This window comes from Phytophthora parasitica, assembly GCF_000247585.1.
Source record: "Phytophthora parasitica INRA-310 unplaced genomic scaffold supercont2.40, whole genome shotgun sequence".
In the NCBI taxonomy this organism is placed as follows: Eukaryota; Oomycota; class Peronosporomycetes; order Peronosporales; family Peronosporaceae; genus Phytophthora; species Phytophthora nicotianae.
In genome coordinates, this window is record NW_008649026.1 from 301,263 (window position 1) to 313,760 (window position 12,498).

Here is a 12,498-nt window from a genome sequence, read left to right on the forward strand (position 1 = left end):
CACCTATATAAGAGCTTTAGAGCACATATTTAAGTGGTATCGTCCTCGACACCCCTAAATACGAGTAGACTGGCTACAGCAGGTTTTGTCAACTGCTCTCCAAGAGACGATGTCACGGCCGACATGGAGCTCAGCTGTTTGGAGCGCATTCCCCCTCTTGCCAAGAGTTTTGGGCATTGACCAGCAGCCGAGGAAAGGCCTGCAGGGCGCAGTACTTTCGAGGAATACCTGTGTCATTGGTTCGGGGTTGGGAACTCCACTGACTTTCTGAGCAAGTAACGGAGACAGTCGCACGCGCTAGAGCGTACCAGTTGACCGAGCCGTCGAGAGGGACCGGATAAGAAGCTTGGGATGCCTCCTTCCAATAGCGAAAGTATGGGGAAGTCGGCCATGCCAAAGGACGTGACGCCCAGCATCACTGTGGGTGCACGTTGCTACATCCCGGACGACGACGCCGCGTGGCTCCCCGTGTACGTCGAGGAAGTGAACGAGGCTAAGGGCCTCGTGACGGTTAGAATCCAGCGTCCACGAAAGGATCAGCAGAACGAGGACGCGGCTGACCATGACGACGCCGACAGGACTGGCGAGAGCCGAGTGGTGGCCATGGATGTCGGATTTCCTCTGCAGAACGCGCAGCTTTCTCGCTACGACGAAGGACTGGACAATATGATCGATCTGAATCATCTACACGAAGCTGCTATTCTGCGGAACCTCAAGAAGCGCTTCCGAGCTCGGATGCCATACACTTACACCGGAGATATCTGTCTCGCAGTAAACCCGTACCAGTGGCTGGATGAGCTGTATACTCCTGGACTTCACAAGAAGTACTTACAAGCTCGCAAGCGACAGGATCTGCCGCCTCACGTGTACGCGGTGTCCGTAGCGGCTTTCAGGCATATGTGTGATAACGGTAGTAACCAGAGTATCCTCGTGAGTGGAGAGTCCGGCGCTGGAAAGACCGAGACGACCAAAATTTTGATGGACAATCTGGCTACCATTGCACCGGCCCCAACTGCTACCGTCAGCGAGCAGGAACACAGCATCACCACTCGTATTATCCAGGTGAACCCGCTGCTGGAGAGTTTCGGTAACGCAAAGACCACGCGCAATGATAACTCTAGTCGCTTTGGCAAGTTCACACAGCTGCAGTTCGACAAGAAGCACGCTCTCTGCGGTGCTCAATGTGAGACGTATCTCCTGGAGAAGACCCGTGTTATCTCACATGAACGCGGTGAACGCAACTACCATATTTTCTATCAACTTCTGCATGGTACTACGGACGAAGAGCGTGACGCGTTGGGTCTTGGTGACGAGGCTCCAAGGTTTGCGTACCTGGAAGAAAAGGAACCCCAACAAGAGAACCGGCCAGGACGAAAACCAAAGCTCAGTCAGCCGCCGCCACCAAAACCAGCGGCTGTGATTGAAGCCGAGAACGCCAAAGACCGAGCTCTATTTGCCAAGACACGACAGGCGCTCTCGTTGCTTGGACTTGCCCCCGAACAACAGAATGATTTATTTCAGGTCCTGTCAGGTATTTTGCATTTGGGTGAGGCTCAGTTCGTCGCAAACCCGAACAATGACGAAGCTTGCGACTTAGAGAAGGACTCAGTGATCTATTCGAGCACACTACTAGGCTTGAACCCGGATACTATGGCAAAGGCGCTGACTCACCGTACTATGAAGGCTGCTGGAGAGGTATACTTGGTCCCGCTGACAGTTGAGCAAGCTAAGGCTGGACGTGACGCACTAGCTAAGGCTATCTACGCCAGTATCTTCGACTGGTTAGTAGCTGGTATCAACGCAAGTCTGGGCGCTGCCGCTCGACTTACTGCGAACACGATCGGCGTCCTAGATATCTTCGGCTTTGAGAGTTTCGAGCACAATTCGTTCGAGCAGCTTTGCATCAATTATGCCAACGAGAAGCTGCAACAGAAGTTCACCCAAGATGTGTTTAAAGCTGTGCAGGAGGAATATGAACGCGAGCAGATCACATGGGCTCACATCGCATACGCTGACAACAGCGAGACTCTTGCTCTGATTGAAGGTCGCATGGGTGTGTTGGCCCTACTGAACGAGGAGATCGTGCGACCTCGTGGCAATGAAGAAGGCTTCGTGAGTAAGCTGTCAGGCGCTTATCTTAAGCAGAAGAAGCTGATTGAGTTCCCACGCATCTCCAAGACGCAGTTCGCTATTCATCACTACGCTGGCACAGTCAAGTACGAGGCGATGGGATTCTTGGAGAAGCATAAGGACGCATTGCTGTCGGACTTGTCAGATTTAATGTGTGGCAGTCACGAAGCATTCCCTCAAATGCTGTTCAAGGTCAAAGCAGAGATGGAAGCTGCAGCTGCTGCAGAGTTAAAGCGCTCGAGTTCGGGACGGAAAACTGGAGGAGCAGGAGGCGACAAGACGGTGGGAATGCAGTTCAAACAATCTCTGAACTCCCTAATGACCAACATCAACGAGACGAACGTCAACTACATTCGGTGTATCAAGCCAAACAGCGTCAAGAGCTCTACCGTTCTTGAGGACAAGATGGTGGCCAACCAGCTACGTTGTGCTGGTGTCATTGAAGCCATTTGTATCGCCCGTGCTGGGTACCCGAACCGGTTACTACATGCTGAATTTGCCGAGCAGTTCGACATCTTTTTGAAGGAGAAGGAGCAGAACCAACTCAAGGACGAGCCTGAGAAAAACGGCGCTCCTTTCTGCCGAGATTTAGTGAAGCAGTTCAAGCTGGAAATGCCCGAGGAGTATCAGATGGGTGTGACCAAGATCTACCTACAGAAAGGTGTGCTGGAGAAGCTGGAGCATGCCAAGGCGCAGAAACTCTTTGCGTATGTGGCTCTCATCCAGGCTCAGTGGCGCGGGATGCGTGCACGCTGTCAGTACTACGAGATGCGCGACGCGTTGATCGAGATCCAGCGCCGTGTCAAGGTTTTCGTCACGAGATGTCGCTTCATTCGGGCGAGACTGGCCATCGCTTTGATCCAGCGCGTGTATCGTGGATACGTTGGACGCTGCGAGTTCCACGCCGTGCTGTGCGAGCACTGCGCTCTTGAGATCCAGCGCGTGTGGCGCGGACATCAGGGACGCAAGATTCACTTTGCTGCTCTGTGTGAGGCTCGAGCCAAGCAGATCCAGCGCATGTGGCGTGGCCACAAGGGCCGCCAGATCTTCCACGCTGTGCTGTGCCAGACTCGAGCTGTGCGTCTGCAGTGCTTCGCTCGACAATATCTGGCTCGCCAGGAGCTGTACAGACGACGCGCTGCGTACATCGCTAAGCTCGAGAGAGAGGAGCGTGAACGTGTGGAACGGGAGCTGGAGGCTGCCAGACAGCGCAAGCTGGCAGAGGAGCGTGAGCGACAACGCAAGCTGCAGGAAGAGCTGGCTAGACTGGAAGAAGAACGTCGACTGGAGGAGCAGCGACAGCTTGAAATCCTTCGAGAAGAGAGCGCGTTGGTCATCCAGACACACGTTCGAGGCTACTTTGCTCGATGTGTGTTTGCCGAGATGGTACAGCAAGCCGAGGAGGAAGAGCGACGCCGTCGTGAAGAGGAAGAGGAGCGTGAACGACTCCGCTTACAACGTGAACACGACGAGCGTGAAGCTCAGCGTCTTGCAGCGGAGGAGGCAGCTCGCGAGAAGCAGAGATTGGCCGAGGAACGCAAGCGCAAGGCGATCGCCATGCGTCTGCGACGTGAGAAAGCGGTCACGGTCATGCAGCGTGTGGTTCGTGGTCACTTGGCCAGGAAGCAGGTGAACCAAATGAGGGAAGAGGTCCGACAGCGAGAGGAAGAAGCGCATAGGATGGCGGAGGAGATCCGACGCAAAGAAGAAGAACGAAGAGAGGAGGAAGCAGCAGCGACGCGTCTGCAAAGCATCCAGCGTGGCCGTTTGGCTCGTCAGCAGTTCTCCAAGTTCAGGATCGAGAAGGCTGAGCATGACGATGAAATCGAACGTGCTCGTAAGGAACAGGAGGAAGAAATTGCGCGTGCGCGTAAGCAACAGGAGGAAGAGACCGCCCGAGCTCGTAGGGAACAGGATGAAGAGATCGCCCGAGCTCGCAAGGAACAGGATGAGGAGATTGCGCGTGTTCGTGAGGAGAATATGAGACTGAAGAAGCAGTTGGCAGAGCTGCAGAAGACCAATAGTGAGCTGGAAGCCGTGGTGGCGGAGTACCGCTGCGACCGCGATGTGGTCAAGGCCTCCAACAACCTGAAGGAGGTCGAGTTGACGCAGAAGTTGAACGTTCGACGCAAGGAAGTGGAGACTGCACGCGGTGAGTACTCGACATTGTGCGACTTCCTTGAGAAGACTGGCAGTTCCCGTCGTGCCACGGAACCGGAAGACCTCAACTCGTCGGACAACTCGTCCGATACTTCGTCGAACTATGGCGAAGAGGAGAACGAACACTGGAAGGAGGATCGACCTACCGTCAACGCATTGGCTGCATCCTATTACGGCGATGATCGACCATCCACTGATATCGCTAAGCTGCTCAGCAGTAGCCAATCGCGCACTTCTCGACTAGCGAGCGCTATGCAGCAGCGTCGTCAAAAGGCTAGCCAGGCAGTGCAGCAACGCAAGCAACAAGCTACGGCCGCTATGCAACAGCGCAAGGAGGCTGCAGCCCAGCGCAAGGAGCAGCAGAAAGAACCGAGTGCTCCATCCATGCAGAATGGCGCGACCGCCGTCACGAAAGCCAAAAAGTGGGCTGCCTTCGCTCGGAACAAGAATGCCAAGAAGAGCAAAGCGGAGGCCACCACTCCGATCGAGCCAATCGAGTAAGTGTTCCCCCGTAAGTGTCAAAAGCTGCAGGGCGTTGACGGATAGACGTTTACAAGTGTCAGCGCTTAGCAGAAGTAGTTAGTATCTATTACAATTCACCTCGAAATGAGAGAATTTTTGAACAGCGTAACTAGTTTTCTGACTTTTATTGAGTTTACAGCTTCGTGTAGTTTACGCTCCTTGGAAACTTAATTAGATGACAGGTAGATGAAATTAGATGAAAACAGCAACCAAGCAGAAGTTTTTCTTGTAAAAAAATACATTCGCAGGAGCCCGTCCAAAGTCACACACCAAACCTGAACGACAGTCGTGAGGCAGGCCTGACGACGAACACGTTGAAGCTGCCTCTTCGAACCCATTACAGGCGTGGATAAGACAGCTTTTCGTCGAAGCGGTGCTCAACTGGACGACAGCTTCACACCAAAGCACTTCTGAGAAATGCCAACGTCAGGAACACCGCTGGAAGCATGCCTACGCGACGAAAACTACACTTACGTGCCGAATGCATATCTACATTGCTGCAGTACACGCGCAAATGGTCGCTGGATTCGTCGTCTAGAACTTTCACATTGTCTAGCCTGTGCGAGGAAAAGAGCTGCATTTGCCTGGAAAAATCTCACGAAGCGATGCAATAGAACCCACTACTCGAAATTGCCTTAGAATCATGAGGAGCTGGCGGTTCGGATTCATTCATGGCGTGCCTTTCAGTCGTAGTGACGTGCGCCTAGGAACTCGAGGCAAAAACCTACACAAGGGTTTCTCAAGGCATACAAATTTCCATATAAATAACGGCTGTTTTCGTTTAGCAGAGTCCGACAATTTCGAGCATGCAACCTCGCGTTCAGAGTCTACAACCTGCCTCCATTCTACCATTTGCCCAGCGTCCTAAGCACTAGTTTCCTCCACCTTCTCCACTCTGCTCTGGCTGCTCATTCTCAAATCTTTCCACTTCAGTTCATCATGCTCCGCCTCGGACGATCAGCAGCCTCGGAAGTCTCCACCATCCGCAGTAGACTGCAGCGTCAACGCGGTGCAACGAGCACTGCAAGGCCATTGCAATGCGCCTATCAGACGCAGTCACACAGCAACCCAGAGCCGGATGCGAAGCGTGGCCGGAATCCAGTGAGCCTGGCGGTCATGGGCGCTGCTGCGCTCAGCGTCGGTCTCGAACTGCAGACGGACGGCGTCGCACAGGCTCGAGCTGCAATGGAGCCGGCTACGCAATTGCAAAGACACAAGTGGCAATTGTTCGATCAGATCGGTTCCGGTGCCTTTGGTGTCGTACGGCTTGGCATGCACGAGGAAACCGGCGAAGTCGCGGCCGTCAAGATCGTGCCGCTCGAAAATCCCGATGACCGACGTTCGTATCCGGCACTGGAGCGTGAGATCGCGGCTCTGAAGCTCGTGAAAGCCCTCGGAGGACACAATAGCATTATCGATCTGCGAGACGTGTATGTGGAAGGCAGGAAGCTCTTCCTTGTTACCGAACTGGCCCGTGGAGGCGAGCTCTTCGAGCAAATCGTGGCCTACGGGTCGTTCCCTGAGCTTAAAGCACGGGATGTTGCCCGTGAGATGGCTAGCGCACTCTCGTTCCTTCACCGACACGGACTTGTGCACAAGGACGTTAAACCCGAGAACATTCTCATGAGCGCACGTGTGGTTGACCCCAACGCCAACGGAGTATTCCGCAAGGGCAGCCGCCACGAGAACTCCAGTCTTGTCAAGCTTGCAGACTTTGGCAGTGCCGGACCGGCTAGTGCAAATACCAACCTCGAGGAAATTGGCACGGGCGCGTACCTGCCACCTGAGTTGTTGACGTCGGGTGTCTGCACCAGCGCGTGTGATATGTGGGCACTGGGCTGTGTGCTGTACATCATGCTAAGCGGCTCGCACCCGTTCGACCTGGACGGCATGTCCGCGGATAATGAGGTCGAACACCGCATCAAGTCGGAGGCGATCACCTTCGACTTCAGTGCTTGGGACCACGTGTCGCCCGATGCGAAGGACCTCATTTCCAAGCTGCTGGTGAAGGACCCAGCACTGCGTCTGACGGCAGACCAGATGCTCCAACACCCGTGGATGAATGCGAATGCCGAAGCTACCCTGCGTAGACCTTCGCCACTGCTGGCGGGCCAGCCGATCCCTATGAGCCTCGCGTAAAGCTCTGCGTACTTTGAAACACTACAACTACATATTTAAGTGGTGAAACACCATAAAACGACCCACGAAAGAGGAGATCGAGAAGAAGACAATGTACATATCCAATTTAGCAAATATAGCAACGTTTATCAGAAGCGCAGATACTGATTGTAGTGGAATGTACGAAGACAAACCAGGGCAATGAGCAGATGGAGAAGCGCTGCATAAAGCCCAACTATAACGTCTCACTTAAGGTTCCTATCGCATTATTTAAATGACCACCCCGCACACAACACGCCCGAAAGCACTTCACGAGGTGGAGATACCAAATGCTACCAAAATCGAAAACACCAAACACACCAACCAGGCAAAAGCTTAAATGCTGCTCCAAAAGTCCCCAGTACCTTTCAAATGGTACACTGTACCATCCTTTTCAACCACCAATAAATCGTCGTATCGAGTTTTCACTTGGTTTCAGTAAGACCTTGTGTACCCCGCCAACTTTAATCATCACTTCTAACAGGCTTCGTGATCGGTTGGCCATGCGTTCGCCTTGACCAGCTCCCCATTATTGTGTACCATTTTGACATTTCCCGGTTGAAAAAGAAGAGCAAGTATGGGTCGTGTTATCCGTGGTCAGCGTAAGGGTGCTGGCTCCATCTTCAAGTCGCACACGCACCTGCGTAAGGGCCCCGCCGCCTTCCGCGCTCTCGACTTCGTTGAGCGCACGGGCTACATCAAGGGTGTCATCAAGGAGATCATCCACGACTCCGGCCGTGGTGCTCCCCTGGCCAAGGTGACGTACCGTGACCCGTACCGTTTCCAGCTCAAGCACGAGCTGCTGATTGCTGCTGAGGGCATGTACACGGGTATGTTCATCTACTCGGGCCCCAAGGCTACCCTCACGGTCGGCAACACCCTGCCCCTCTCGGCCCTGCCGGAAGGTACCATCGTGTGCAACGTCGAGGCCAAGGTCGGCGACCGCGGCTCGTTCGCCCGTGCTTCGGGTGACTACGCCGTCATCGTGACCCACGACGAGGACAAGGGCAAGACCAAGCTGCGTCTGCCTTCGGGCTCCAAGAAGACCGTCCCTTCGGCGTAAGTTGCTGCTTCATTATTATCGTGACAATGATTCGAGATCTCTTCACGAGGTCTCGAGGCACGGCGGCGTCGCTCTCCTTATCCCCCAATAAGCAGACGATGTTCGCGCCGCGTTCGTGTTCTCTGAACACTGATGCGTGTGTGTGCTATCCATCATTCTTTCCCGCCTTGTGCGGTGAGTAAGTATGTTGCTGGGCTGTTGTCGTCGACATCGAAGGGGAGACTATTTTGGACTATTTTACTGACTTTTGTGCTCGCTTATGGGAAATTGATCAACAGGTGCCGTGCCATGATTGGTGTTGTCGCTGGTGGAGGCCGTACCGACAAGCCCATCCTTAAGGCTGGCCGTGCCTTCCACAAGTACCGCGTTAAGCGTAACGAGTGGCCCAAGGTGCGTGGTGTTGCCATGAACCCCGTGGAGCACCCCCACGGTGGTGGTAACCACCAGCACATTGGTCACCCGTCGACCGTGCGTCGCGATGCCCCCGCTGGTAAGAAGGTCGGTCTTATTGCCGCCCGCCGCACGGGCCGTCTTCGCGGTATTAAGAAGGTGGAGAAGGACAACTAAGTTGTCTCGCTCTAACTCAATCCGCAGTCTCTCGACTGCAAAACGGGAATGCCATAATGAAATTGCTTTTCAACCAAATTTTGTCTTCTTTATCCGTACATGAGTCTTTCAGCTCTACGCCTCTCGGATGCTTCTCTTTCATCTCGTTCACGACGTAGCTCTTGCTTCAATGCGTCTTTTTTACTGAGCTTGTGTTCGCCCTTGCGTTTTCTTTCTTTATGGCGCTTCGACCGCTTGACTTCTTTTTTACTGCGGCGAGGCTCTCCACGTTCAGAAGACGACGAGCGGTCATAACGACCCGAGTATTTCCTACGGTCACTACCCGCAGGTCCTTCATCAGCGATAAGTCTGCGTTTGCGCCTTCCTCTCTCTTCTTCCACAGCAAACAAAGGCTTCTCTTTCGGACGCATGTGATGCAACGGGTCAGCCTCCTCCAGCTCTCTGCATTAACCACAGCGTCAGCCCTGCAATAAGCTCTCTTATCCCAATACGATAAATTCCCACCTCTTTCGCTTGCGCTCCTGTCTTGCCGTCGGCTCCTTCTTCGCCACATCTTCAGTCTGCGCGTACCAGGGCAGTCTCCCGTGTCGTCTCAGCGTATCATCCGAACCCCTATGCTTCTTATTGTGATTGCCGCCCTCTGTCCGATGTGCTTGCGCCTCCTCCGCCTGGAAGAAGTTAATGTGCTGCTTGGAATCAGACCCTTCGGCCGGGATAAGCTGCTGCGCGCGTCGCTCCTGCTCTAACCGCCGCTCTTTCGCCTCCGAAGCCTGCTGCTTCTCCTCGTGTTCGCGCTCGTCCCGCAATACGCGCTCGATATTATCACGCCGCCACACATGCCACTTCTTGTGCGGCAGGATGCGCAACCCACCACCGCCCATGATCACCGGAAGAAAAACTTATTAGAAACCAAGATTAAAGATTGTAACACAACATGATTGGTGAATATTGATCATGGCAATGCTTCAACGTTTACTATCTGCAGTCGACGAGATCTTCACGACCAGAACCGAGCAACTTTTTAGATGCAATGCAGTCTCTCGCAATAGCCCAGGGCATTCCATTCCACGCGGTGTTCCATTTCATTCGCGATCTCTTCACGTCCACATAGCGCTGTAGCCATGTCTCTTTTCAGCTGTTGGTCCTCTATTCGAGTCACTAACTGAATCGGATTATCTTGCATAGAGTATCCCCATCGAAATCGAGTCAGACGTGAACCTAATTACCACAGCCTACTTTGAAGCGCTTCCTACACACACATGGGAGTTGCCACAGCCAACGACGTCGGCTACGTGATCTCCCCGGATGACCAGCTCCAGAACGGGCTAAATGACTATATCATCTCCCCTCAAGAGCAACGACGGAACTTCTCCATGCTGGAGACGGCATCAGCGTCCCACAGTGACGATGGAGGCAAATATGAGACTGCAGTGCTGCCGTATCGCCCCAGTTCCGAGTCGGACACAAGCTCCGTGAATTTCACCGATTCACTAATGGTCGTGGGGAAGCAGCTCCCATCGGGGAGAGCTGTGGCAGCTCTGGATCTCTTTGCGCGCGAGAATATCGGGCTGCTCATCAACTACATCGCGGTCGGTGCAGTACACGGACTCTTCCAAGCCGTGATGTATCCGTACTTGAACGTTTATCTCAATATGGACGACTACTTGGCCTACTCTGCAGAGCGGTGGCTTGCAGTACCCTGGCTACTCAAAGTCTTCTTCGCAATGCTGTCAGATGGAGTTCCTATCAAAGGTTCTCGTCGACGAGCGTATATGCTGATCGGGTGGATAATTTGCTTCTTCTTTTCGTTTATCTTGGCTGTGTTGCCGTCAGAAACGCCATACTTGACGGACGGAGTTGTGACCAACAGTGCTGCTGCTGAAGCTGGCAACAAATATGTGGCAATGTTCGTGATCGCTACATTTGGTTACGTCTTGGCGGATACTGCGAGTGATGGAATGTTGGTGGAATTTGCACAACTGCACCAAGCAAGCGAGCAACAGCAGATGCAGTTCCACCACCAACAGAGAGAGCTGCAGGGTGATGTCAATCCGATGCCAATGCCTCCCCCTCGAGCGTCAGGGCCGACTTATGTTGTCACGACACTGTTTGCAGCCCGCTATCTCGCGCAATTTTTGATGATGTTCCTCGTGACTTTCATGTGCAATAGCGATTCCTACGGAGGTACATTTGGATGGGGAGCATCAGTCAACAGTGCGATGATAATTGCCATCCTGGTATCGGCCGCAACAATCGCTTCGACGTGGTTTTTGCTGTTAGAAGACGAAAACCCGGCAGGTTACAACGTTCACATCTTAACGCCGCGTGAGTGGAAAGCTACTGCGTACAAGCTGTTCCACCAACGCGCAATCGTTCAGGTGATGGCTTACACGTTCCTCTCGCGGCTATGCTTTACATACTACGCTACATCAGCCAAGGCTATCTACGAGTACTGGGCTCCAGCAGGGTCGCTAATGACCAACATTTTCTCGAGCTTGAATGCTGCAGTGTTTGCGATAGCAGCACTTCTAATCGGACATGGACCTACGATGCGGCTCTTAAAGAAGCTTGGTTGGCGGCAGACTGTGGCTGGTTCAGTGGTGGTCACCGCTGGGCTCGTTCTCGTTGTGGCTCTCTTCACGGTATTCAATTTGGTACGCGTCGCTGGATTGACGCTGTTTGTTGAGCAGATCATTGCAATGTTCGAGGCGCTCGCGTACTTCATGGCTCTGCTCGCCGCAGTAGCAGTCGCCGAGCCTGGACTGGAGTGTACGTCGTTCAGTTTGATAACTACGACGGGAAATCTCGCCGTTCCGTTCGCCATTTCGCTGTCCCAAGCCATCGGAGAGCATTTCGACGTTTACGACTCAGAAAATGAATCGGATTCGAGTCATGCACGAGCACAAGCCATGTACTGCTTCCTCGTTGCGGTAGTTATCCGAGCGCTGCACCTTACACTGCTACCTCTACTTCCCGATTGCGCGGAGGCTGCACGTGCCTTGAAGCTCTCGCGCTTCACTGGAAGAAAAGGCTTGGTCATTGTGATCGCAGCTACTGTGTGTGCAGTATTCATGGTTTTCTGGGCTCTGCTCACGACGACACTTTCGTCGTTTGAACGTACTTCTTGCCTCAATGTAGCTGGTGGAGAAGGCTGCTAGCAAGAGATACCCACAGTCTTGGAAGACTGTATTTTATCCTCATTTCATTGCTGTATTGGTATAAGAGGAATTTTCCATAGCGACGTCATTTTTGCAATGTGAATCACTGCTAGCCGTGATACGTCGCTGAAGCTGAGACTGAATGACGACACATCACTTCATTGAATATGATCCAGCATACACATACACAGCACTTACTTAGCTCGAGTTCAGTGTGTCTGCGATGGCCTGGATCCAGAACGCAGCGGCCTTGGCTCCAGGGTCAGGGATGCCAGCGCCAAACTCCTCTCCGACGTATCCAGCGCGACCAAATGCTTGCTTGGTAGAGATACGAGCCGTAGCGTCAGCGCCTTCCTGTGCAGCCTTTGCAGCAGCTGCAGCCAACTCAGCTCCGGTCTTCGACGTCACGTTGTCAAGAGCACGAAGTGAGGGAACCAGAGCATCCACCATAGTGCGAGATCCCTCCTTAGCGCCTCCGTACTTCTGAACTGCATTGATACCAGCACGGAATGCGCCAATCCACGCAGCAGCGTCGTCCTCCTTACAGGTCTCAAGATGCAGCGAGCCAGCAGTCAAGAAGATGACGTATAACACGCCAGAAGTGCCACCAGCACTGCGTCCCACCGAGTCAGCAAGAGCACGCAGAGTCTGCGTAGCGTTATTGAGTGGATAATGAGCTTTCAAGTCAGTTAGAATGGCTTCAGCGGCAGCTCAAGCACGAGCTGCTGATTGCTGCTGAGG

At 53.4% G+C, this 12,498-nt stretch overlaps 6 protein-coding genes across 6 annotated transcripts in view; 4 read left to right on the top strand and 2 right to left on the bottom strand.

The window, feature by feature from the left end:
- Positions 1–41: 41 nt before the first annotated feature.
- PPTG_14110 (hypothetical protein) lies at positions 42–4,933 on the top strand. Its single transcript, XM_008911087.1, has one exon. It carries the CDS (start codon positions 352–354, stop codon positions 4,789–4,791), a length of 4,440 nt encoding a protein of 1,479 aa, XP_008909335.1. The 5' UTR covers positions 42–351; the 3' UTR covers positions 4,792–4,933.
- Positions 4,934–5,595: 662 nt separating this feature from the next.
- PPTG_14111 (CAMK protein kinase) lies at positions 5,596–7,290 on the top strand. Its single transcript, XM_008911088.1, has one exon. The coding sequence runs from the start codon at positions 5,752–5,754 to the stop codon at positions 6,949–6,951; it is 1,200 nt and encodes a 399-aa protein (XP_008909336.1). The 5' UTR covers positions 5,596–5,751; the 3' UTR covers positions 6,952–7,290.
- Positions 7,291–7,451: 161 nt separating this feature from the next.
- PPTG_14112 (60S ribosomal protein) lies at positions 7,452–8,677 on the top strand. Its single transcript, XM_008911089.1, has 2 exons — positions 7,452–8,028; positions 8,311–8,677. Exons 1-2 carry the CDS (start codon positions 7,547–7,549, stop codon positions 8,597–8,599), a joined length of 771 nt encoding a protein of 256 aa, XP_008909337.1. The 5' UTR covers positions 7,452–7,546; the 3' UTR covers positions 8,600–8,677.
- On the bottom strand, positions 8,541–9,687 carry PPTG_14113 (hypothetical protein). Its single transcript, XM_008911090.1, has 2 exons — positions 9,104–9,687; positions 8,541–9,040 (listed from the first exon to the last, which is right to left on the bottom strand). Exons 1-2 carry the CDS (start codon positions 9,478–9,480, stop codon positions 8,689–8,691), a joined length of 729 nt encoding a protein of 242 aa, XP_008909338.1. The 5' UTR covers positions 9,481–9,687; the 3' UTR covers positions 8,541–8,688.
- A 107-nt stretch (positions 9,688–9,794) lies between these two features.
- PPTG_14114 (hypothetical protein) lies at positions 9,795–12,038 on the top strand. The gene has a single exon (XM_008911091.1). The coding sequence runs from the start codon at positions 9,859–9,861 to the stop codon at positions 11,755–11,757; it is 1,899 nt and encodes a 632-aa protein (XP_008909339.1). The 5' UTR covers positions 9,795–9,858; the 3' UTR covers positions 11,758–12,038.
- The window catches only part of PPTG_14115 (hypothetical protein), a 3,223-nt gene continuing 1,316 nt past the window's right edge, over positions 10,592–12,498 (bottom strand). Inside the window, exons 2-3 of the mRNA XM_008911092.1 lie at positions 11,956–12,370; positions 10,592–11,895 (exon numbers count right to left, since the gene is read on the bottom strand). Coding sequence (XP_008909340.1) covers positions 11,956–12,370 — 415 coding nt within the window. The 3' untranslated portion in view covers positions 10,592–11,895. The remainder of the gene's footprint in view (positions 11,896–11,955; positions 12,371–12,498) is intronic.